The sequence below is a fragment of the Camelus dromedarius genome, chromosome 26, assembly GCF_036321535.1.
Source record: "Camelus dromedarius isolate mCamDro1 chromosome 26, mCamDro1.pat, whole genome shotgun sequence".
NCBI classification, from domain to species: Eukaryota; Metazoa; Chordata; class Mammalia; order Artiodactyla; family Camelidae; genus Camelus; species Camelus dromedarius.
Genome location: NC_087461.1, coordinates 21,163,369 through 21,187,682, shown reverse-complemented (window position 1 = coordinate 21,187,682; position 24,314 = coordinate 21,163,369). Strand labels below are relative to the sequence as shown.

At 43.0% G+C, this 24,314-nt stretch overlaps 1 protein-coding gene across 16 annotated transcripts in view; it reads right to left on the bottom strand.

Annotated features, from left to right (window-relative positions):
* The window catches only part of LOC105099564 (partitioning defective 3 homolog), a 535,951-nt gene that overhangs the window by 223,892 nt on the left and 287,745 nt on the right, over positions 1-24,314 (bottom strand). For 9 of the 16 annotated variants that reach the window (XM_064479503.1, XM_064479507.1, XM_064479502.1 and 6 more), the window contains 5 exons: positions 22,967-23,106; positions 20,366-20,494; positions 18,034-18,072; positions 2,456-2,644; positions 874-1,044 (listed from right to left, as the gene is read on the bottom strand). In XM_064479503.1, coding sequence (XP_064335573.1) covers positions 874-1,044; positions 2,456-2,644; positions 18,034-18,072; positions 20,366-20,494; positions 22,967-23,106 — 668 coding nt within the window. The remainder of the gene's footprint in view (positions 1-873; positions 1,045-2,455; positions 2,645-18,033; positions 18,073-20,365; positions 20,495-22,966; positions 23,107-24,314) is intronic. The other 7 variants (XM_064479509.1, XM_064479513.1, XM_064479510.1 and 4 more) reach the window with 1 other exon arrangement.

Here is a 24,314-nt window from a genome sequence, read left to right as displayed (position 1 = left end):
TTAAAATCAAGAAAAACACCTAAGCAGTTTAGATACAACTTTCAGTTTGTAGGGTTTGCTGGTCCTTTCCCCTGAGCTGATTTAGAAACGTGGGGAGTTGAGCATCAGTAAAAACACAGACAAGCTTTACACTTTCAAGAAGCAGGTCCCTGGTCCAAGCCTGGTTCAGAAGAACGGCACAGACTTTACGACAGATTTCTGAAAAAACTTGTTCAGGTTCTAATATAAATTAACAAATACATACACAATTTTCACACGCCCTGCTGTACAAGAAAGCACGCCTCTACCTGGTACAGTTTTACTCTCTGGGACACGGATGCTCATCCCCGCCTGACTCCTCCCGCATCCCGGACCGCAGCACACGCGGGGAGCCCACCACGGCATCGGGCAGGAGATACTGCTGAAGGCGGGCTCAGGCCCCCAGTGGAGGAGAAAGGGGGACGGGAGGGCAGGGGTGGGGAGAATTACACTTCTGACAACACTCCAACTCTCCCCCTCCACGAGAGGGACTCGCAGGAGGCACCCATCCTAGAAAAGGCAGGGAATGGGTGGCCACTGTGTCCATGTTCCCCCTCCCGGAGCACTGCCCACCAGGAGAGGTGTCGGCTCGAGCAGGAAGGGGCGGCCCTGTCTTCAAGACGGGAGCCCAGCTGCGGTGCCTTCAGACCCCAGTGCTGTCTGCATAGGGGGCGACATCTGTGAGTGCACACTCGGGGTTACGTGCACCCGAGAACCGAGTGCGCCAGGCACGCACCCTGACAGGGCGGCAGCCTGTGCAGCACACAGCGCCCGCACCGGGCCCTCCTCACCCTCGCCAGGACGGAGCTTGGGCCTGCTCCCCCGGGGGCGCCGTCCGTCCCGGTCCCTCTTTACCTCGCCGCCCCTGCTGACCCTCCGGGCCACGATGAGCTGGATCATGCCCCGCTTGTTCCCCTCGGTGGACATGGACCTGCGGAGGGTCTCCATGGCGTCCTGGTTGGTCTTGCCCAGCAGGGACTCCCCGTTCACAGCGATCAGCTGATCATTGACCCGCAGCCTCCCATCCTGGGAAGGAGACGGGGAACAATCAGTGCTGTGAAAGCGTCTGTGATCAAAGAAGTTGCTTTCTCTTTAGTTAAAAAAATAAAAACAAAGGAAAAAGGGAGAAAAAAGGGCTTTAATATGAATGGATTATGGCCAATTGAACAGCAGCACAATACTGTGTAAGCGGGCCGCTCTCTCTCCTTCAGTCATTCATCCATTTGTAAATCAAGTCATTATCATAATCTGTTGACCAAAACAGCCACTAGTTCCAAGGACACAAAGTGGTTACTCTCCTGCTTCCAGAGACACCCAGAGATTTTACTTACAGCCCAGGGCGTGCAGCACTCCAGGCAGCTAGACAGCTGGGGAGGGGCCCCCCCTCAGCAGCCAGGACATTCTCCCCAGGCTGGGAGACAGGCAGGGCGCCCCCCAGGAGGGCTTTCCTGGGGCAGCTCTGGGCCCAGACAGACAACCTCCACTTCCCCAGAATAGCCAAGGGCTGCAAATTCTGAGATACAAACACACACTACGGACTAGACAGATGAACGAGGCCCTGCTGTGCAGCATGGGTCATAATGGAAAAGCACACGAGAGAGTGTCCGTGTGTGTGTGACTGATTGCCACGCTGCACACCAGAAACCGACACAACACTGCAAATCAATGACACTTCAATTTGGAAAAAAAAAAAAAGTTAAAAAAAAAAAAAGATGAGCTGAAGCCATGAGCTCTACGCCCAAGTGAGAGAGCTCTGTGATTCCCCTGGTCGTTTGGTGGTGGAAAACACGTAAGTGTTTGGGGCGAACACATCGCCCCAAAACACGCCACTTTGGCACTGGGGTTATTATGAGCGGAAGGTAACTGAGACCCGGCAAACACAGGAGGAAGCCTCTCCTCCCCTTTCTGGCTAAACACGGGCCACACAGTCCCCCTGGTAGAGGCGTCCCCTCCGCTCTCCCAGAGCTGGGGGAGGAAAACCCTCACCAGCAGAGACAGAGACGACACCGAGACGCAGCCACATAAACACACCTCACATGGGAAACCTTTTCTGCCACCAGTTGCCCTCACGTACCTGCCATCCCACAGCGCACGCCCCGGAAGCCCAAACCCCCTTGCTTTGTCTAATCGCCGCTACACCCTGTATCATCCTTTGCTAAAATGGTCCAGCTGCTTCCGAGGCTAAGCGCTTCTTTAGGGGTTCCCTGCTGCTCTGTGGAGCCCCCATACTCATAAAATTGGAAATATTAACATCGATAAAATTTGTGAACTTTTCCTCCTGCGAATCTGTGTTTTGTCTGTTTAATTCACAGGCCACAGACACAGAGTCTAAGAGAGTAGATGCCAGGTTTCATCCCTCAGCTTACATGTTTCCAACACAGGGTTGTAATTAAACATCCTGGTGCATGAGCACTTGGTAAAGCCGACACCTGCTTACTTTGGATGCTGCTCCTCCGTTAATGATGGACTTCACAAAGATCCCCAGGTCTGCGTGGTTCTCTTTCGACCGGTTTCCTTTGACGCTGACGCCCAGACCGGCGGATCCCGAGTCATTGAGAGGAACTTCGAAGGTGAGAAACTCCCTGGTGCCGTCGGGTGTGAGAACAGGATCCTCGTCTTCCGCTTTCTGACAGGAGACAAAGCGGCACGTTATGCTCCAGTACTTCGTTCGGTTATTTTCTAAGGCCCGCAAGTGAGCGGTTCTTTGACCGTAACAGGCACAGCATTTCCTGCAGAGCTCCACCACGAGGCCCAGGGCCAGGCGCACCAGCACCATGCCCAGCCCGATCCCGGGAGCACTGCTGGGGCTTCGTGCGGCACTTGCTTCAAAACTGAAACAAACCCAAACCAGATTCTGAAAAATGTGTGTGGGGGGCTGCAGCAGGAGGAAAAAAGGTATGCAGGCTCCTCGAGCTCTGGTTTGTTTGTTTTCTTGTCTGTTTACACGTTCTAAACCACAAGAGAAAAACAGTGACAGCAGGAATAAAAATAAACAAACACAGCTCATTTGTCCCTCCTTCCCCACTAGGAACATTCAGTGTTAGCAATAGCTGAGTGTTCACTAATGGTGCCCTTTATTCATAAACAGTAACAAATCCTGATGAGACAAAGTCAGCAGAAAAAAAGGTATTCATTTTCAGAAAGCCCCCAGGGAGTTTTATCTTCCAACATCTGGGAGACAAAGCGGAGATAAACAGCATTAGAGGACATTTTTCCACAGGGCCTTGCCACGCTTAACACAGCGGTGGGTATCACCCCAGCAATGCTGCTGAATCAGTTGTGCACGCCAGCCTCCACACTGTAACCGTGGCCACCAAGTGTGACTGGAGACTGTTCCAGGACACTACACAAACTTTTCCCCATCGTCCCTAAAACAGCATGGAAGAAATGAACGCTTAAAGTATAACCTGATGAAATGCAGGAGATGATGGATAAAACCGCTGGACACCTGAAGAGGAAGTCGCCTGCCTTCTGTGACCCTCCTCAGGGACCCCCCAGACCTCGACACTGGCCATCTCCACACAGGTAAGACCAGAATCCCGTATCAAAGCCTGTGCTTCCAGCCACGGGACGCACAGGGGCACAAGCTCTTTGAACCACAAGTAAATCCCTCATCTCACTTTTCCCAACTTGGGAAAATTTCTCCAGCATCCACCCAGTCGTTCAAGCTGGATTTACCAAATTACAGGGGAAGAATGGTCAAACAGCCAGTGGTACCTGATTCGGCCAGACCCCAACGCTGTACTGAAAAGAGTGTCCATTTACACACACGTAAGGCTACTGCCGAGCAACGGAAATGTGGGCACACTTCAATTTTTTTCTTTGTATCCCAACTAATTTTTTAAAACTTTCTAATAATTGTCAGAATTACCTTAATAATGATAAAATAATTTTAGAAAGGATTCTGGGATCTAACACACAATCTCAAATAACTCAATTAGATGAAATAATTTTTGGAAGTACAGAGTTTATCAGTAAGAGATTTTTTTAAAGGTTATCCTAAGAGATGTCATATTTAAGTCTCCAAATCTGTAACACTGTGATCTATAAAGCTGCTAATTTACTAATTTTCAATGTTACCATTCTCTGCGCCATTTCAAAGGATACCCTCGACGTTGTCAGGACAAGATATGTTTCCAAAAATTGCTAATATGTTAAAAACAGGAAAACTACATAATAAAGAAGGTTAAAAAGAACAACTTGAGAAGATCCTAGGTGACAGCGCTGTTAACTACACAAAGTGAATACATTTCAGCTTCAAAAATCAAAATGAGCCCACAGCAGAGAGCTGCACCTGACCCAGTGTTAGGAGGAGGCACGATCTGCTTGCCAACAGGTGCTGGGAGCAGCACAGAAGAGGGCGCCAATGGAGGGCCTCTGAAAACAGCAAGCTGAGCTTCCAAAACAGGACGAAGACAGAAAGACTTCACATTAAAAGCACACAGACTCTAGGAGAACACCGACAAACCCCCCCCCCCCCATTTTTTTTTTAAATCTGTTTTTACCTGTTCTATTTTCTATTACTCTCTTAATCTTTACTTCTTAATTCATTTCTATTTCTCTTGGGTTTTGATGTCCTGCTATTGATTAGACACAGGTTTCAAATACATCTATTCATCTCACCCCCCCCTTTTTTGTAAAGGTTTTAAAAGGATGTCTCAACCCGATTAATACTCTGCTTCAACTCACTCTTCTATTATTCATTATACACTGTTTTCAAACCCTCTTTCTCCCTTCTTTTAAAATTCTTTCTCTCTCTCTCATTTTTTTTTCTTTTTTTCCTAAGTTCTATTACTAAATAGGCATCAGATAGATAAAATCCTTAAGGACCAAAATAAACAACTGATACTCCATAAACCACAGTGCCAAAGAGGTATTAGCAAGATGAAGAAGCAGAAAAACCTTTCCCAATTAAAAGAACAAGAGAAATCCCCTGAAAGAAAGATCAACGAAATAGACATCAATAGCCTACTAGATCAAGATTTCAAAAAAGGAGTGATCGAATTGCTGAAGGAATTAAAAGAGATACTGTTTAGAGATATAAAATATGTCAAAAATGAAATTGAAGCTATAAAGAAGAGCCAAGTAGAATGGGTAAACTCATTGACAGAGATGAGGAATGACCTAATAGCTGTGCAAAGCCGACTAGATAATGCAGAAGAACGAATTAGTGATCTAGAAGACAGGGCAATAGAAAGCACCCATTCAGAAGAACTACAAGAGAAGCAAATAAAAAATAATGAAAATAGCATAAGGGACTTATGGGATAACATAAAGCGTCCCAATCTTCGCATAATAGGGGTCCCAGAAGGAGAAGAAAGATCAAAGGGGATTGAAAAGGTTTTTGAAGAAATCATGACTGAAAACTTCCCAAACTTAAAGAAGGAATCAGATATCCAAGTACAGGAAGCTCAGAGGGTCCCAAACAGGAAGAACCCAAATAGACCCACACCAAGACATATCATAATCAAGATGGCCAGAGTCAAGGATAAAGAAATGATTCTAAAGGCAGCAAGAGAAAAGCAAAGAGTAAGTTACAAGGGAACCCCCATAAGGCTCTCAGCTGATTTCTCTACACAAACACTACAGGCCAGAAGGGAGTGGCAAGATATATTCAAAGCCCTGAATGAAAAAAACATGCAGCCTAGGATCCTTTATCCAGCAAGGCTATTCTTGAGGATAGAAGGAGAAATAAAGAGTTTCACAGACAAAAAAAAGCTGCAGGAATTTAGCAACACTAAACCCATGCTAAAAGAAATATTGAAAGGGCTATTCTAAATAGAAAAGCAGCAGGATGCTACAGAAATGAGAAACACACAACTGGAAAGGTGATAACTCATGAATTACAAATAAAGTAAACATGAAATTATAAAAGAAGACATACAAATCACTGAGAGTGGGAGAGGGAGGCAGGGAAATATAGAATATTTTTTTCTTTCTTTTTTAAATTTTTTTAACAGTAGGATGGGTTTGAGATCATGTTACTATCAGTTTAATAAAAACAGCTATAGTAATGGGTTGACAGATTTACAAAAAAGGGTAACCACAAGCCAAAAATTTACAAAGGAGTCACAAAAATTAAATAAAATCCATGATAATACAAAGGAAAATTAATAAACCACAAAAGGAAGAAGAAAGGAACAAAGAGGATATACCAATTCAACTGCAAAGATAAGTTCAAAATGTCAATAAACACACATCTATCATTAATTACTGTAAATGTTAATGGACTAAATGCTCCAGTCAAAAGACACAGAGTGGCAGACTGGATAATAAAGCAAGAACCTTCAATATGCTGCATACAAGAGACCCACTTTAGGGAGAAGGACACATATAGATTGAGAGTGAAAGGATGGAAAAGGATATTCCATGCAAATGGAAAAGCCAAAAAAGCAGGTGTTGCAGTACTGATTTCAGACAAAATAGACTTTAAAACAAAGTCCATAAAGAAAGATAAAGAAGGACATTTTATAATGATTATAGGAGTGATACAAGATGAGGATATTACACTCGTTAATATATATGCACCCAATATAGGAGCACCTAAGTACATACAAGAATTACTAACAGAGATAAAGGGGGATATTGATGGGAATACAATCATAGTTGGAGATTTTAACACTGCATTAACATCACTAGACAGATCTTCCAGACAGAAAATAAACAAGGCAATAGAGAAATTAAATACTACAATAGAAAAACTAGATTTGGTGGATATTTTCAGAGCATTACACCCCGCAAAAATAGGATATACATTCTTTTCAAGTGCACATGGAACATTTTCCAGGATCAATCATGTACTTGGGCACAAAAGAAACCTCAACAATTTTAAGAAGATAGAAATTATCTCAAGCATCTTTACTGACCACAATGCCATGAAACTGGAAATCAACAACAGAGAAACAAAGGAGAAAAAAAGGAAAGCATGGAGATTAAACAATATGTTATTGAAAAAACAATGGGTCAATGAGGAAATCAAAGCTGAAATTAAAAAAAAAAATACCTTGAGACAAATGATAATGAAAGCACAACCACTCAAAACCTATGGGACCCAGCAAAGGCAGTGCTAAGAGGGAAGTTTATAGCGATACAGGCCTTCCTCAAAAAAGAAGAACAATCTCAAATAAACAATTTAACCCACCACCTGAATGAATTAGAAAAAGAACAAAAAGCCCCAAAAAGCAGCAGAAGGAAGGAAATAATAAAGATCAGAGAGGAATTAAATACAATAGAGATTAACAAGACCATAGAAAAAATCAACCAAACCAAAAGCTGGTTTTTTGAAAAAGTAAATAAAATCGACAAACCTCTGGCCAAACTCACAAAGAAGAAAAAAGAGAGAGCACAAATTAGCAAAATAAGAAAGGAAAATGGAGAAATTACAACAAACAAAATAGAAATACAAAATATCATACGAGAATATTATGAAAAACTATATGGAACCAAACTGGATAACCTAGAGGAGATGGACAAGTTTCTGGAAACATACTGTCCACCAAAACTGAATCAAGAAGAACCTGAACACTTGAACAATCCGATCACTAGAAAGGAAATAGAAATAGCAATTAAAAACCTCCCTACAAATAAAAGTCCAGGAACGGATGGCTTCACCGGGGAATTCTACCAAACATACAAAGAAGAACTCATACCAGTCCTTCTCAAACTCTTCCAGACGATTGAAAAGGAGGGAATACTCCCAAACTCATTCTATGAAGCCACCATCACCCTGATACCAAAACCAGGCAAAGACACTACAAAAAAAGAGAATTATAGGCCAATATCACTGATGAACATAGACGCCAAAATCCTCACCAAAATTTTAGCAAACAGAATCCAACAACACATAAAAAAGATACATCATGACCAAGTGGGGTTCATCCCAGGGACACAAGGCTGGTTCAACATACGCAAATCAATCAGTGTAATACATCACATCAACAAGAGAAAGGACAAAAACCACATGATCATCTCAATCGATGCAGAAAAAGCATTTGATAAAATTCAACAACCATTTATGATAAAAACTCTCGCCAAAGTGGATATACAGGGAACATATCTCAACATAATAAAAGCTATATATGACAAACCTACAGCCAGCATAGTACTCAACAGTGAAAAACTCAAAAGCTTCCCACTAAAATCTGGGACAAGACAAGGATGCCCACCCACTATCACCACTCCTATTCAACATAGTCCTGGAAGTCCTAGCCATAGCAGTCAGGCAAGAGAAAGAAATAAAAGGGATCCAAATTGGAAAAGAAGAGGTAAAAGTGTCATTATATGCTGATGACATGTTACTATATATAGAAAACCCTAAAAGGTCCACACAAAAGCTACTAGAGCTGATTGAAGAATTCAGCAAGGTAGCAGGTTACAAAATTAACGTTCAAAAATCAGTTGCATTTCTTTACACTAACGATAAATCAACAGAAGAAGAAAGTAAAGAAACAATCCCCTTTAAAATAGCACCCAAAGTAATAAAATATCTGGGAATAAATCTAACCAAGGAGGTAAAAGAATTATACACAGAAAACTATAAACCATTGATGAAGGAAATTAAAGTAGACTTTAAAAAATGGAAAGATATTCCATGCTCTTGGATTGGAAGAATCAATATTGTTAAAATGGTCACACTGCCCAAGGCAATCTACAGATTTAATGCAATCCCTATCCAATTACCCAGGACATATTTCACAGAACTAGAAAAAATCATAATAAAATTCATATGGAACCATCAAAGACCTAGAATTGCCAAAGCATTACTGAAGAGAAAGAAAGAGGCTGGAGGAATAACTCTCCCAGACTTCAGACAATACTGTAGAGCTACAGTCATCAAGACAGCATGGTATTGGTACCAAAACAGACATATAGACCAATGGAACAGAATAGAGAGCCCAGAAATGAACCCACAAACTTTTGGTCAACTCATCTTTGACAAAGGGGGCAAGAATATACATTGGAATAAAGACAGTCTCTTCAGCAAATGGTGTTGGGAAAACTGGACAGCAGCATGTAAAACAATGAAGCTAGAACACTCCCTTACACCATATACAAAAATCAACTCAAAATAGCTTAAAGACTTAAACATAAGACAAGATACAATAAACCTCCTAGAGGAAAACATAGGCAAAACATTATCTGACATACATTTAAAAAATTTTCTCCTAGAAGAAATAAAAGCAAGAATAAACAAATGGGACCTAATGAAACTTACAAGCTTCTGCACAGCAAAGGAAACCAGAAATAAAACAAGAAGAAAACCTACGGAATGGGAGAAAATTTTTGCAAGTGAAACCGACAAAGGCTTGATCTCCAGAATATATAAGCAGCTCATACGACTCAATAAGAAAAAAATAAACAACCCAATCCAAAAATGGGCAGAAGACCTAAACAAGCAATTCTCCAAGGAAGACATACAAATGATCAAAAAGCACATGAAAAAACGCTCAATATCACTAATTATCAGAGAAATGCAAATCAAAACTACAATGAGGTATCACGTCACACCAGTCAGAATGGCCGTCATTCAAAAATCCACAAATGACAGATGCTGGAGAGGCTGTGGAGAAAGGGGAACCCTCCTACACTGCTGGTGGGAATGCAGTTTGGTGCAGCCACTGCGGAAAACAGTATGGAGATTCCTCAAAAGACTAGGAATAGACTTACTATATGACCCAGGAATCCCACTCCTGGGCATATATCCAGAAGGAACCCTACTTCAAAAATACACCTGCACCCCAATGTTCACAGCAGCACTATTTACAATAGCCAAAACATGGAAACAGCCTAAATGTCCATCAACAGGTGACTGGATAAAGAAGATGTGGTATATTTATACAATGGAATACTACTCAGCCATAAAAACCGACAACATAATGCCATTTGCAGCAACATGGATGCTCCTGGAGAATGTCATTCTAAGTGAAGTAAGCCAGAAAGAGAAAGAAAAATACCATATGAGATCGCTCATATGTGGAATCTAAAAAACAAAAACAAAAACAAACAAACAAACAAAAACAAAGCGTAAATAAAGGACAGAAATAGACTCACAGACAAAGAATACAGACTTGTGGTTACCAGGGGGGTGGAGGGTGGGAAGGGATAGACTGGGATTTCAAAACTGTAGAATAGACTACACTGTATAGCACAGGGAAATATACACAAAATGTTATGATAACTCACAGAGAAAAAACTGTGACAATGAGTGTGTATATGTCCATGAATAACTGAAAAATTGTGCTGAACACTGGAATTTGACACAACATTGTAAAATGATTATAAATCAATAAAAAATGTTAAAAAAAATCAAAATGAAGCCTTTATGTGCTCATTATAAAAGCCTTCTAATATTTAAAATACTCCCGGAGAGTAACTGTAGCGCAAATAAAATCAATGTTATTGGTGAGGAAAAAAAAAATCAAATACTCACCAAAATACTAACATCATATTTTCTATGCAAAAGTATCTTAATATACTTGTTTTGCTCTATAAAGTTTAATTTTTATCCATACGATTCAAAACAATTCAAGAGGAGTAACTGAAGACTTTGTGTGAATGAACATCGCTAACTCAACATAAAATTGTTTATAAAACCGTACAGGTGAATTTTCACATCTGAAATATACCACAGCATCGAAACCCACTACAAGCCCTTCTGTTTTTAATTCAGAAGCAACTGAAAGATGAAGTTCACTTTGTGAATCAGAAGCATATTCCTGGGAAAGTTGCATTTGAAAAAACACAAACCAGAGACAGTTCCTGGCTGGGCACTTTAGGTCAGATCATTCAGGGTGACTATTTGCCTCCCATCTGGAAGGTTCCTAATTGTCACTTACTGATTTATCTCTCCAGTTTGGTTTTTTAATGTTTACCGATTCTGACATTTCCACAATGTTCTACTAAGGCTTCAAATTCTCATTTTCCTTCTACTTGAATATCAAGATAAGGGGCTGACTGAATCCATGAAAAGAAATTTTAATCAAGTTCAAGTCCCCACCTCCTGACACGCCCTGCTCTGAACCTGTCTTAAAGGAGGCTGGGTTCTCCACGGGAACATTTCATTTATTAGGAAAGCTGCAGGTGGGAATAATATTCGTTCTCAGCTGTTTTATCAAGTCTTAAGTCATTATTATTGCTAAAAACATTTAAGTGAGAGATGGTACTTTTTCTCTGGTATTTCATTATTAATCCATTTGGCTCTTGACATGACTGAAATTAATGCCAGCTTTTAGGGCCTAATTCACCGGCAGCAAAATGTTTTTTAAAAATCTGCTCTTCAAAAACCATTTTAAATCCTACATCATACAGAACCTTCCCAAAGTCTTACTCGTATGGGCATCTCTCTGTTCTGATTCAAAAGAAGCTAATTTTCTGTCACCTTTGACTGCTATTCCATGCAGATTCTGGACCATATCAACTGTTTGAGTCAAGTTCTTTCTAAAGAAACACAGTAAATATTTTTTTTTCCTTTCCTTTGCTCCTCAAGCCTTCTGTACACGATGTCACTCAAGCACACATCACGTCCCTCACGCACAGACACGTGTGCACCCCAAGTGATCTGCCATCAAAACAGCCTGTGATGTCTTCCTGTGGCCACTGCGTCACTGGCATCTTTGCCTTCTAGTGCCCAAAAAACCAGGGCATTTGTGCAAGTGTGTTAGAAGCAGGGGAGGTACCACCTGGCAGGACGAAAGCTATTTACTTTCCCACCATCCTCAGAACAGCAGCAAAGACGCTTGCACACTTGCACCTGCACCTGGACCGAGACAGAAGCACTAAAGCCCAGTGGTCCTTCCTCCCCAGACAACGGTCCCGGCCCTGAGGGGGACATAGCTGGCCCACAGGCCACTCTCAGCCTGCAGTTCATCTGCAAAATGGGGAACAAGAAAGTCAGAGGTGATTATACTACACGGCCGAAAAGTAACCACGAGGAGAGGAATCCCTGGGCCGCAACATATGGACATTTTGATAAGAGTGTACGAAATATTAAGACACAAGAGAAATATGTATACATATCACACGAGATCACAGAATGACAGGTATGGGTCCAGGAGATGATTGTGGCAGGCAGAGAAATAAAGGATTCAACACATATGTGTCACTTGTGAAATCATCAAAACACACACAAGCACATATATATGCATACACATCCACACACATATACACACACTATATGCATACACATCCACACATATACACACACATACACACATACACACCTGTCTCCCAATCCTGCTGGTGTTTTGGTTTCGGCCTCGGTTCCCAGCACAAGCTCCTAAAACCCTCGGGATTCCCTGAGTGACAGAAGCGTCCAGCAAGAACTCCTAAATCCCCTGGATCTCCTGAGCGACGAGAGTGTCCTCTGTTCTAATGGGGTGAGTCTCGGTGGACTCCAGACAGCTGCCAAGTCATGATTAGAAGCTTGGACTTTTCAGCACCCCCCACTGCCCCAGATCAGGGAGAAGGGCAGGAAATGCTGTAATTCACCCTGCCTGCGCGATGCAGCCCCCACCATACCCCCAAAAGTCCCGGGGTGATGGACACGCCCACAAAGAGACCGCAGCGCCTGCGTGCAGTGACCCCCAGTCTTCGCTATTCTCTGCATCCTCTAAAACACCCTGTGTGAGAAGTTGGCCACAGTAAGTCAACTGTTTTCACGCGGAGTGTGATTCACTCTAGCAAGTTATCAAACCCGAGGAGAGGGTCATGGGAACCTCTGACTTGTAGCCAAGTCAGGCAGAGGTTGTGGGTAGCCCGGAGCTGGCTCCTGAGGCAAGGGTTTTGGGGGATGGAGCCCTTAGCCCGTGGGCTCCACGCTAGCTCCGGGCAGCGAGTGTCAGAACCGCCTGGTACGGAAAGCTCACACCTGGGATCTGTCATCTACTGCTTTCTCTCGTGTTCTGTCCTCCATGGAGTTAACACCTTACCTGCACGAGTAAGTTTACTGCACCTCAGAACGTCACAACACACAGGCAGACACTCCCACAACAGATGGGGAAGAGGTGTGCCCGAGTCTTCATCAGAGACAGACAGTGGACCAAATATATGCAACAGGCTCTATCTCATTGCAACAGGAGCTACTGAATTGCTAAAATACAATTATTTTAAGTAAAGATATTGAGCAATGCAGAAGGGGCGGTGACACCGGCACTCTCCTGCAGTGCTGGTGAAGACATGAAAAGGCGCAATCCTGAGGAAAGCCAACTTGATAACGCTGATCAAACACCTTCATACCCTGCTTACTGCTTAACCAAGACATGTTCTTTCTAGCTATAAATCCTAGAAACCTAACTGGTCATCAGCAAAAATTAAACTGTGAAGATGTTCAAAGTTTTAATTACTTCAGCAAAAATCTGTAAACAGTGTTCACATGTGACATTAAGGGAGAAGATTCAGATACACAATGGAATACTATCAGCTGTTAAAGTGCCTTTAACAACACTGAGTGAGACAGAAAAATATTTACGACTAAGAAGCCGGGTTTTGTCCCCTGGGCTCTCGTAACTCCCAGCACATCCCCCAGCGTGAGCCCCGACACCCTGTCTTTACAAGCTGTTTCATGTCTGCTCGTTTAGGGGCCGCCGCGGGGGTGGGGGGCACACCAGCCTCCCCCGAGCCTGACGCACAGCCCCTGCGCGCTGCCTGACGCTGACCTCGCCACGACACAGATCAGATAGAAGGTAAAGAAGAAAATCGTGGGAGAATATCCATCAAAACAGCAACGATGACATCACATAATTAGGTGATTTTCATTTTCTTCCGAATGTTCTACTGTCAACAGGCATTATTTTCTGTGATGCACAAAGCCCGCTGTGCAAGATGGAGACAAGCTTCAGCCTCCATCCCGTGACCGCCCAGCCTCCCCGTCTCCGTTTACTAAGGAGGCTCTCCTTCCCCCCTGCGTGTTCTGGGCTCCTCTGTCCCAGCTGACAGGCCGGGTGTGTGTGGCTTACTTCTGGGCTCTCCTGCTCTGTTCTGTGTGTCTGTTTTTATGCCGACATCGTACTTCTGACTACGGTGGCTTTGTGACATAGACTACAACATAGGAATCGTGACACCACCAAGCTCTGCTCTTTCTTAAGGCTATTTTGGCTATTAGAGTCTTTTGTGGTTCCAGTACATTTTAGGTGTTTGGTTTTTTGTTTTATTCTGTGGAAAACGCCATTGGCATTTTGACAGGAACTGCACTGAATCTGAGGATAGCTTTGGGTAACATGGATATTTTAACAATCTTAATTCTTCCCATCTGTGAGCATGGACTATATTTCCACTTATTTGTGCCTTTTTCAACTTCTCTCATCAGTGTCTCACAGTGTTCAGTGTACAGGGCGTTCATCTCCTTGGCTGAATTCATTCCTAAGCACGTTGACCCTCCGGTACACGGGACCGATCTCCTCATTCACAGCGGCATCAGTACGGCGGGTAGAGCCTTCACACCCACCACCACCACCGTCAAATGGGCCGACCGACGACCACGCTGACTGATAGCTCACGGCCTTTCCCAGTCACAGCCACGCCCTTTCTGACACTGGCCTATCAAGATGCCTCCTGACCTTCAGGGAGTTTCCCCCAGACTCCTCAGCGCATCCCTGCAGCTCCTATAGTGAGATCCCATGATCCTTCGTGGAATGCATGTTGAATTCCTGACACGTAAGCATGTTTTACATCATACCCACGTGGTCTGCTTTCATCTCCAATCGCCCTCCATGCACCCAGGGGCTCTGAATCCATATAGGATGCAGTTACACTCCTACGCGGATCTCACCGGGGCGTCTCCTAGGCAGGCCTGCACAGGCCTTTGAAGTCCAAACAAGAAACGGGCACTTCGGTCAGTCCAGGCCTGAGAGCCTGCAGGTGAATTCATGGCTCCACTGTGGTGGTTAATTCTGTCCACTGGGAAGGTATTTTTCTAGATGAGATTAACTTTTAAATATGGGAACTCTGAATAGAACAGACTGCTCTCCATAACTGAGGGGGCCTCATCCAGTCAGTTAAAGAACAGAACAGGAAAGGAAGACAGGCCTCCCCCACAAGGCGGGGTTCTCCAGCAGACGCCTTTGGGCCTCATCTGTGCGATGGGCCCTCCTGGCTGCAGCCCGCTGGCCCACCCTGCAGATGGGAACTTGCCCGTCTTCATAAGCACACAAGCCAGGTCCTCACAATAAACCCCTGTCTGTAGATATACACACACCTCCTACTGGTCCTGTGTCTCCAGAGAACCCAGATAATACACCCACATACTGTCTTGTCCAACCTGGACAGCCACACAGATAAGCTACCAAGTGAGTTCACTTGTGAAAAGCAAAGGACTTGGAGGAAGAGACCTTGGGCCTCTGCTAAATATTTCAGCTTCTGGTCCAATTTTGAGTGGATGACCTAAAACTCAGGTTTCTGGTCACCCAGTCTCATTCACTAAAGTGACACTGAGAAGACTTTCAGGAAACCTATGGATCAGATACTTAGAAGGTCTACCAGCCATTGGAACAGGCCTCCGCATCTACCTAAGTGACCTTTTAACAGTCCCTCAGACTTCACCCATTAGGGATCATTATGATGATCAAGAGCTCAGGCCCGTCCGTTCCAAGGTGCCTGCAGTCACCAGAACCTTTACATGGTATCAGAGGATTTCGTGACTTGAATGAATTTAATGACTTGCCAACAAAAGGTACCGAGGGAGGCAGAGACCCTGCCAAGTCAACTTTTAAATTATAATTTGAACATGAAGCCTCTGACAGCCCGAAATGGTGCCGCATAGACAGGCACAGCGGCAAGAAGGCAAAAGGAAGAACAAGAAACTGGAAAGAAAAAGTAGAAAAATATTAAAACTTCCTGACTTCCTTCCTTAGCTTGGAAAACCCTCATCAGAAAAAAAAATCCCCCTTGAAACTGGAAGCCAGACACACTTGTGTGGACACTGTCCCTTCCGCTCAGGTAACGGACTCACCACTGGTGCCAGCAAGCCGGCAGGGACCCGCGCCCTTGGGGGCGAGCAGTGCGGGAGGAGGACCCTAGCCCTCCGGTGGAGTCCCAAGCTGCTGACCCTCCGTCTCCTCACCGGGACCGACGCCTCTCCTTACTCATCGTTTTCCATCTCAGGCCGTCTCAGGCATGGATACAATTTATGTGTGAAGTTCTTCACTTTTCCAGAACATTCTATGACGTTAAGATGCCAGACAACAAAGGAGTTCTTCACCCAAGGATCCCATTGGAAAATACCTCCCATGTTCACCTTCGATATGCAGCCGCTCCACAGTGAGGTTACCGTGTATGCGGAAGGTTAGTTAGTGAGCAAACAACTCTACAACCTTTCCTCTTATGACACTCGGGCTTAGTCACGTCTGTGGACAAGTGCTCACCATCCAGAGTTAACCAAGAAGTTGTCACAGGTTTTTCTCAATACCTTCTGGTAACTTCTAAGGTTTAATTTCATAATCAACTGGGGTTTATTTGGGTGTCTGGTGAGAAAAAGGAATCTGACCTTCTAAAGTGAATGGCCGACTGTTCTAGACATTGAGCAAACTGATCTTTACCACAACTGGGAAATGCCGTCCTGAACACACGCACACGCACACGTGCACACACCAGGACTGCTTCCACCACTGCCGACGTGCTGAAATGACCTATTTGTCTATTCCTGTGACAGCATCATGCTATTTTAAGTATTTTGGCTCCACAGTACATTTTGCCATCATTACTGTCCTTCAAAATAGAATAAGTCATTCTTGTGCCCCATTTGACTTTTTAGAATCACTTTGTCTAATTTCCCCTACCACACACACACACACACACACACACACACACACACACACACACACACACACAGCATAGTGACTTTGATTAACTATTACAGACTTATTGATTTGATGCATGAAAAACTGAAAGCTATGAATTGCCCACAACCTAACCTTACAAACGTATAATAGTCTCAAGGCAGTTTACTGATTTTCCTCTGAGGTCTGATTATTCATCCATTTTTGTTAATTACGCAATATTTGAAAATAACACTTTGTTTGTTTATTAGGTTCAAAGTTGTCTGTGTGTGACTGTATAACAAAAAACCAAATTATGTTATTAATAGTGTTAATTATGTTACTGAAATTCTTCATATCCTTTGTCTACCTAATATGACAAATTTTGGAAAAATACATATTAGCATCACCCACTGTGGATGTGGTTTGTTGAATTTTCATTCTGCTCATAAGAGTGTGGGACCTGTATGTTTCTGTGCTTAATGAAGGCTTAAATGCCTAAAAAGACCCTGTTAGAATTTCTGCTGGGCGGCATCAGGTATCTACGTGAAGCTCCCTCCCTTTTCACCCCAGGCAGTGCGTCCACACAAGAGGTGAGTTCAGAGATGCAAGCCTCACGTCACCACGTCAGTGCCGCCTGCTGGAACTCAGCCTGCTCCTTTATCCTCAGCCTGTATTTAGGATCTGTCTTCCAAACAGGACACAACTCTTTCTGCATTTTAATCTAAGCTCTGAGAACTTACTTCTGTTAATAAGACTTAGCCCCTTGCTAGATGTAAGTTACTATGACAGTGAATATGTTTAGGCAAATTGCTGCTGCGTTTTGTCTTTCCTGTCTGTGATACATTTTTATTGTGCTTTTAGGCCTTCCCTAGTTCTTCTATGCTTGAATTGAGTTTTCTTCTTTACTTTCATTTTTATGGCTACTGATAACGTAGCACTTCACAATTCACGATGTCCTTTGTCTGTTTAATGTCAAATCACTAAGAGCATCCCCTTTGGTCCCTCTTGTTATGCAGGTGATTGGGGAAAGCTGTTAATGTCTCTTCCTTACCCCTGTCTGTTCAGAAACGAGCACAACGTATTCTCTGGGGCAGCAGCAGTAAGTCGTCCTAAGGTAAGATCACTTGGGAATTTAATAAATCTATGTAGTATCTACCGAGAGCCAGGAAAAGAGACGACGAGTAACGTCACAATTAATTAGTAAGAAGTTAGTTCCACGTGTCTTGCCAACATCTCTGCATTCTGCGAAAGACAAAGCTCTTACCGTGTCTTTTGGGATCTGCATCTGCCTTGGCTCTGCATTCTAGAAGAATTGAAGAAAGACATAAATACAGACTGACCAAAGCCATCTTCAACACACAGGGACACAAAGCTTTACTCTAAAGAGAAAATTGTTGGTTCTACAAACCCACAAAATATACCGAAGGCGATTGTATTACCCTGTCTTCCACACCTTCACTGATGTGGTTATATTATCTCGTGTGTGTGTTTAAAAAATTTTTTTCTAGACGTAAATTTTTACTTGCTCATTCACAGTACATCCTGAATTTATTATCTAGAGGAAAACAAATCTCACCAAACTGCTTTTCTATTCCTGGCACTGTTTCTAATTTTGTTGTCTAATTTTCCCAACTAAATCTAAATTATAAGGCATATTATAATTTGATAGCTAGACCGGATAATAACGGTCTGAACCACAGTCTGAACCACAAGCATCACACTGTACAATATCACACAGGTTATAAATGGGGTTTTTTTTCACGTATTATCGAGTTGCTTTCGTTACATAGATAGTTCTAAGACTGACTTACAAGAAAAAGATACTTACTGATAAAAGTATTTTGTTTTAGACACAGAATTTAAACACAGACACCCGAAACAGAGGGAAAGAGTTCTGTTAACTGGATTTAAAGATCATTTTAAATGCCCCCCTTTAAGTTTTCAGAATTTTATTCTTTTAAATCTTGACTAGCAGCTGCAACGTGAATAATAAAGTGACGGCCTACTGGCTCACTCCTTAATGAAAAGCTCACAAGCAATAAATTAAAGAACCAAGAGGGAAAAAAAGGAGGCAGCAGAAGGGAAAGACAGAAGCCTGGAAGATCAAAATTGGACCAGAAGAACCTGAATAACCCTAAGCAGCCTTGATGCTGGCACAGAGCTGCTGGGGAAGGGCTGCAGCGTCCTGGTGCTGGCAGCCCAGCGACGCCAGCCAGCACCCAGCCCCGGACCGCGGGAGGGGCTGAGCCTCGTCAAATCACAGCGAAGGCTGCGTGTTTTTTTTTTAAGTGCTCATTTACAATTTAATAGAGACAATTCCAGATTTAGGATCAGGTGGCATTTTAAGCACAAAATTGGATAACAGTGGGGGGAAAATGGAAAACGGAATTTAAATGAAGAAATAATGCATTAAACATTTTTAAATAGAAAGAAATAAAGAAGTTTTTGTATTTCTTCAAAATCTACTTAAAACACTAGTGTTCACTTTTCAGCCCTATACTGAAATTTCCATGAAATCACAGTAAATTGTAAATGTGCATGTAACCAAGGGAGGGGTAGTCCTATGACTAAAATTTCTGTTTTATAATAAAAGGCAATTTTTATTAATCATGACACATCCACACTTGAAGTATTAGCCTAAGAGAACTGGGCTGTTGGACAAATTTGGGAACTGTGTCCCAAAAACCTACCCATTCCAGTATATACGGATCAACTGTCGTTTAGAGAAAACTAAAAGCTATCTGAAAGACACGTCAAATGTCCAAAAATGACCCAAGTAGAGATCAGTTTTGAACTAATTAAAATACAACTTGTACTTGAAGGAAAACCATTTTCTTACATCAGAACAAAAGATAAAGGCGATTCCTCCAATTGTATTATTTTTACGTATAAATGAAGCTGACAGCTTTTTGCAGAAGAGCGTGCAAGAGAACTATGTCAATTTTATACACATATTTCACTCGCACCAATACTATTAAATCCCCCATCGAACAGATATATTGACAGATGTATAGAAGGTGAAACAGTCTGCAAACAAATGCTTTTTCATTTTCATCTCATTTATGTCGTTCCAAATAATGTCTGTATTAGTAATCAGTGGCCCTGGGGCTTACTGAATCTCGGGCCTTTTAATTTCCAATGATGTTATTTAATTAAGGCCCTCCTTTTCATACAACGGTAAGCAAGCATCTTTATTTGGCTGCACGTACTATGGAAACTTGAAACGGGAAAATGTGTCGTATGTAATGAACATGGCAGGCTTTCAACATCAGCCTTTGAAGTGACACTTGTGAAATAACCGACGTCTCTGTATTCAATCAGCCCAACTGAAAGCACTCGGTAGTAACACCTGCTGTCCCAGAAGACACCCCTGCGATCGGGTTTTCAAACCCTCCCGCACTCAGTGTTGTGGACATCTATTTCCAAAACAGAGAGAAAATGAGAAAAGCATGTTTGTCTTATGTTAAGGCGGGAAGATACAGGAAATATAGAAACTGCCTGGAAAACATCTCAGTAAACACTGGCCTTCGGGTCGTGAGCCCAGATGCCTGGCTCCTGTGCATCAGAAACCTCTCAGGTGCTCTAAATGTACTCACCAGTTCCCTCGGGTGGAAGGCGTCTTCTTGGCGGAAGACCAGGAGGCTCACAGTCCCTTCCATCTTGGTGCTTCTCAACAGGGAAACCACTTCCTCCTGGGACTTGCCTGCTAGATCGACTCCATTTACCTAAAACACAGAAAAAGTTGTCAGCTGCAGTGCCACGCGTACCAGTGACCGAAGACAAGACACCTTCGGGCACGGATCGCGTCTGCTACAGGTCAGAACTCACTTTGTGGTAAATTCGGCCCTGATCTGGTCACCACTAGGCTGTGGGAGCCGCTGAACAAATGCAGGCCAGGTGCGTAGACACCCAGGGGCGGCAGCAAGTCCTCGTGCCCGTCTGCGAGCCCAACAGCCACCAGCGCTCACCAGTGACCTGTGATACTGACGCATCTCAAACCCAAGTTCATGCAAAACCTACTGGCCATGAGCTCAGATACACTGATGGCCTTCTGAATGCAAGGTTTTCCCACATAAAATTTAAAAAGTGCCCCCTTTGATGGGGAGTGGGAAAAACACACTAAAAATATTTTGGTAAAAATCTTTTAGCTCTCATTGCAATTTTAAAAGTTGTAATTTTTCATTCCTAAAGCGCAAACACTGAAGAAGAATCACTACAAAATACTATTTCTGGAGGGCTAGCAGTATTCCAGCTCAATATTTTTCAATTTTAAGAGGATTTTTTAAGGAGTTAAGAGTTTTAAGAGAATTCTGTCAGGACATGAGAGATCTGAAACAACCGATTCCGGGGGAATCTCGTCACTTTTGTAGAAAGTATAACAACAGGATCAGCAAACATGACGTACGTAAGAGAAATGAGAGTGGAAATTCATTTCAAAAAAGAATTCTCTGTCACTCCCTTTACACAAAAATAACATTTGTCTAAGGCAATTAAGTATATTATTTACATCGTAATAGCAAAATTTTCCTGCAGTTAAAATGTTCTGAAAACTTTCCCCTCCTAAAAACCGCTTATACAGCCCCTTCATGTACTACTATGAGGGACTGCAGGGAAAAGGTTCGTAGTAACAGGCTCAAAAGAGAGCCAAACTTTTCTAGATAAAAAAAAAAAAAAAAAAAAAAAAAAAACTAGTCACTTGATACTTTTTATAATGTAGGCTTCCGCACAGCCAGAGACTCAGGAAAGCTTTCTGCCCACAGAACATGGCACAGATACAGCCACAGGTGACACTGGAAAGGGAGGATTAAAACACACCCGAGAGCGATAGAAAATAAAGCCTAGCTGTGAAGAGGGACAGGCCACCGGCCTTCCCTTCCTCAAAGAGCAGAGCAGAAGTTGCCAACGTGTTGCAAGGAACGTGATTCTGTGATGAAAGAGAAAGGAAAGATACAGTGATTCCCCTCGGAGGGATGGGGCGACGTGGGGGGGGCGCGATGCAGGGAGGCGGTGATGCAGGAAGTGGGGGGCGATGCAGGGGAGAGGAGGGGGACAAAAGGCCAGACTTGTCCTGGATTTACAGGCAAAGATGCCTGGGCTCACATCCCAGCTGCAGCTCTCCCTGAAGCAGCAGGCTGCTGCTGAAAACTGGGACCAATGCTCCCCATTTACCGCCCAAGGACAAGAGGCCCTTTCTGGAAACAATACCCTAAATACACTTTGCACTCAAATCTTTCCTTTCATTCAGTCCAGGTTGGCTTCCCTTTAAAACACAGTATCACACGAACAAAACAAAGACGAAAGAGTAAGAACTAAGGAATCTAGGTCCCAACATGTAGACATGGAGAAAATCTGGAAGCTACTCCTTTGTTCCATTACTTTCCAAGAAACCTGTAGGAGAGCCGGGGTGGAAAGATCAAAGCCACACGTGAAACTGCAAGTTAAGGAAAGAGGCCGACACCGTCAGAACGCTGGTCTTTGACGCTGCTCACCATGGGGGACACCGTCCCTGCTGTTAAGAATGCAGACTGTGTTTTCTGAAGAAGACACTAAGAAAAACCACAAACAAGGTCTACTCCTTCTCAGCCTTTCTCCTCTATATTTCCATACGTACAACATTCATGCCAACAGAAATCACGTGACTTTCTGTACAGCAAAGAGCCTCAAAGACCAACGGACCGAGACCCAGTCTACGGAGGCATGGTAAGGCAATTTTGGAGAACTATTTCTTGTTTTTCCTGACATTTGATTTTTATTTCTCAATCCATTCCCCACGCTGGCCTTTCAACATCGCCTCGTGCCCTCACCCAGACACGCTGTTTTCCTTTAACTTCATTTGTCTCTGTTCTGACTCCCCAGCAGATAACATTTCTCCATTGCCAGACATGAATTTAAAGCCATCCAGAAATGTAATCTAATAGACACTGGACTTACATCACGACAGAACGTTATGTTATCTCATAAACCAAATGTTCGAGTAACTAAAAATTTATGGGTAAACTAAATGAGAAGCCATTTCTCATCAAGTAACTTGGAAACATAGAAAAGAGAAGTAGGAATACACTGTTTTCAGATGCATCCTTCTGTTAAAATCTATCATTTAATTTAGTATTTTCTGAAAAGGTTAAAATGCATTTGACCCTTGGGAACGGAACCTTCCCGGGACCAGGGAAGAAGCCCGATGCAGGGCGGCCGCTCACCTCTAGGAGCCTGTCCCCCGCCTTGAGTCTGCCGTCCTGGATGGCAGCCCCTCTGGGGAGGATGTTCTTCACGTAAACTGGGGCTAAGCCTCCTATTGTGACGTCCCGGGAAGTGATGCTGAACCCCAAGCCTTCTGTGCCTGAGTGTAATCACAGGAAAAAAAGGTAAATAAGATGAGCCGTCTCGGATTTCACAGGTGCGCCAGACATCAAGAATTTATGAATACTCTCTACCTCAACCTGACGCTTTGTAACTTTCACACTGGCCTACGTTGCTTTTAATACTTTAAAAGCTATAATAAACTTTTTGAAATAGACTGAATTATTATGGAAGGTTTAAATGGTATAAATATATGTATACATATATATCAAAATTCATTAGCCTAAGAAGAAATGGTAACCTAGACAAAAGCAGAAGAAAGTAAAAGACAACGTGAATGTTTTTAAGTTGGTCTAAAACTTTGATTATGAAAATACACAATTTCTATACGCAAAAAAAAAACACCTTCTGTTAAAACCCATAGTACCTCCTGTACAAGTGTTACAGCGCAGAAACGGACCCACATCTGAAGGGCAGGAGGTGGGCCAGGGGCGAGGACACGGGCCGGGAGATGGGACAGAAACAGAGATACGAGGACCCTTTCCAGATGCAGAATACAGAGTCTCCCCAAACTCTCATTATCACAGCAATTTACCGATTAATTGATAGGATGAATCATATTTTCTTTGCCTAGTTTTCTTCTAATTCACCTAAATCTGACCATGTTTATTTCTCAAAAAAAAAGGTGAGCTGGAGGCATATTGCCCAGTGAAGACCCCCATCTCGGTCTAAGGGTCATCATACATAACGTTTAAAGGTCCTGAAATTAAGGAGCATTTACAGACTGTGCTGGTGGGTATGATTTCAGTTCCAGGTTCACCAGCAGCTTTCCTGACAGGTGCTCTTATGAGGCTCAATACAGTGAAAAGAGGTTATGTCACCAGACCAACGTGCACTAAGCCAGAAGGAGCCAAGGAAAAAAAATGCAACAATGACAAATTTCTACTGAACCACAGAATTTTTAGAATGCTTCTAATAATGATTAATTTCTACCAGAGCTTTTTAAAAAGTTACTTTCTAAGACACTAGGTTCCATGCCAGTTAAAATGGTATCAGGACAAACACTGGCTCAAGACCAGAAGAAAAAGACATGTAAAGGTGAAAAATCTACACAAGAATTCATTAATCTGATGCAGCACTCAGTTAAAAAACTGTAAGGCTATGATTCTGTCAGTAAACACACATGGGCAGATAAACATGAATAAAAATGTGGGTTAAAGAAGAAACATGAAGCACAAGTGAAGAAAA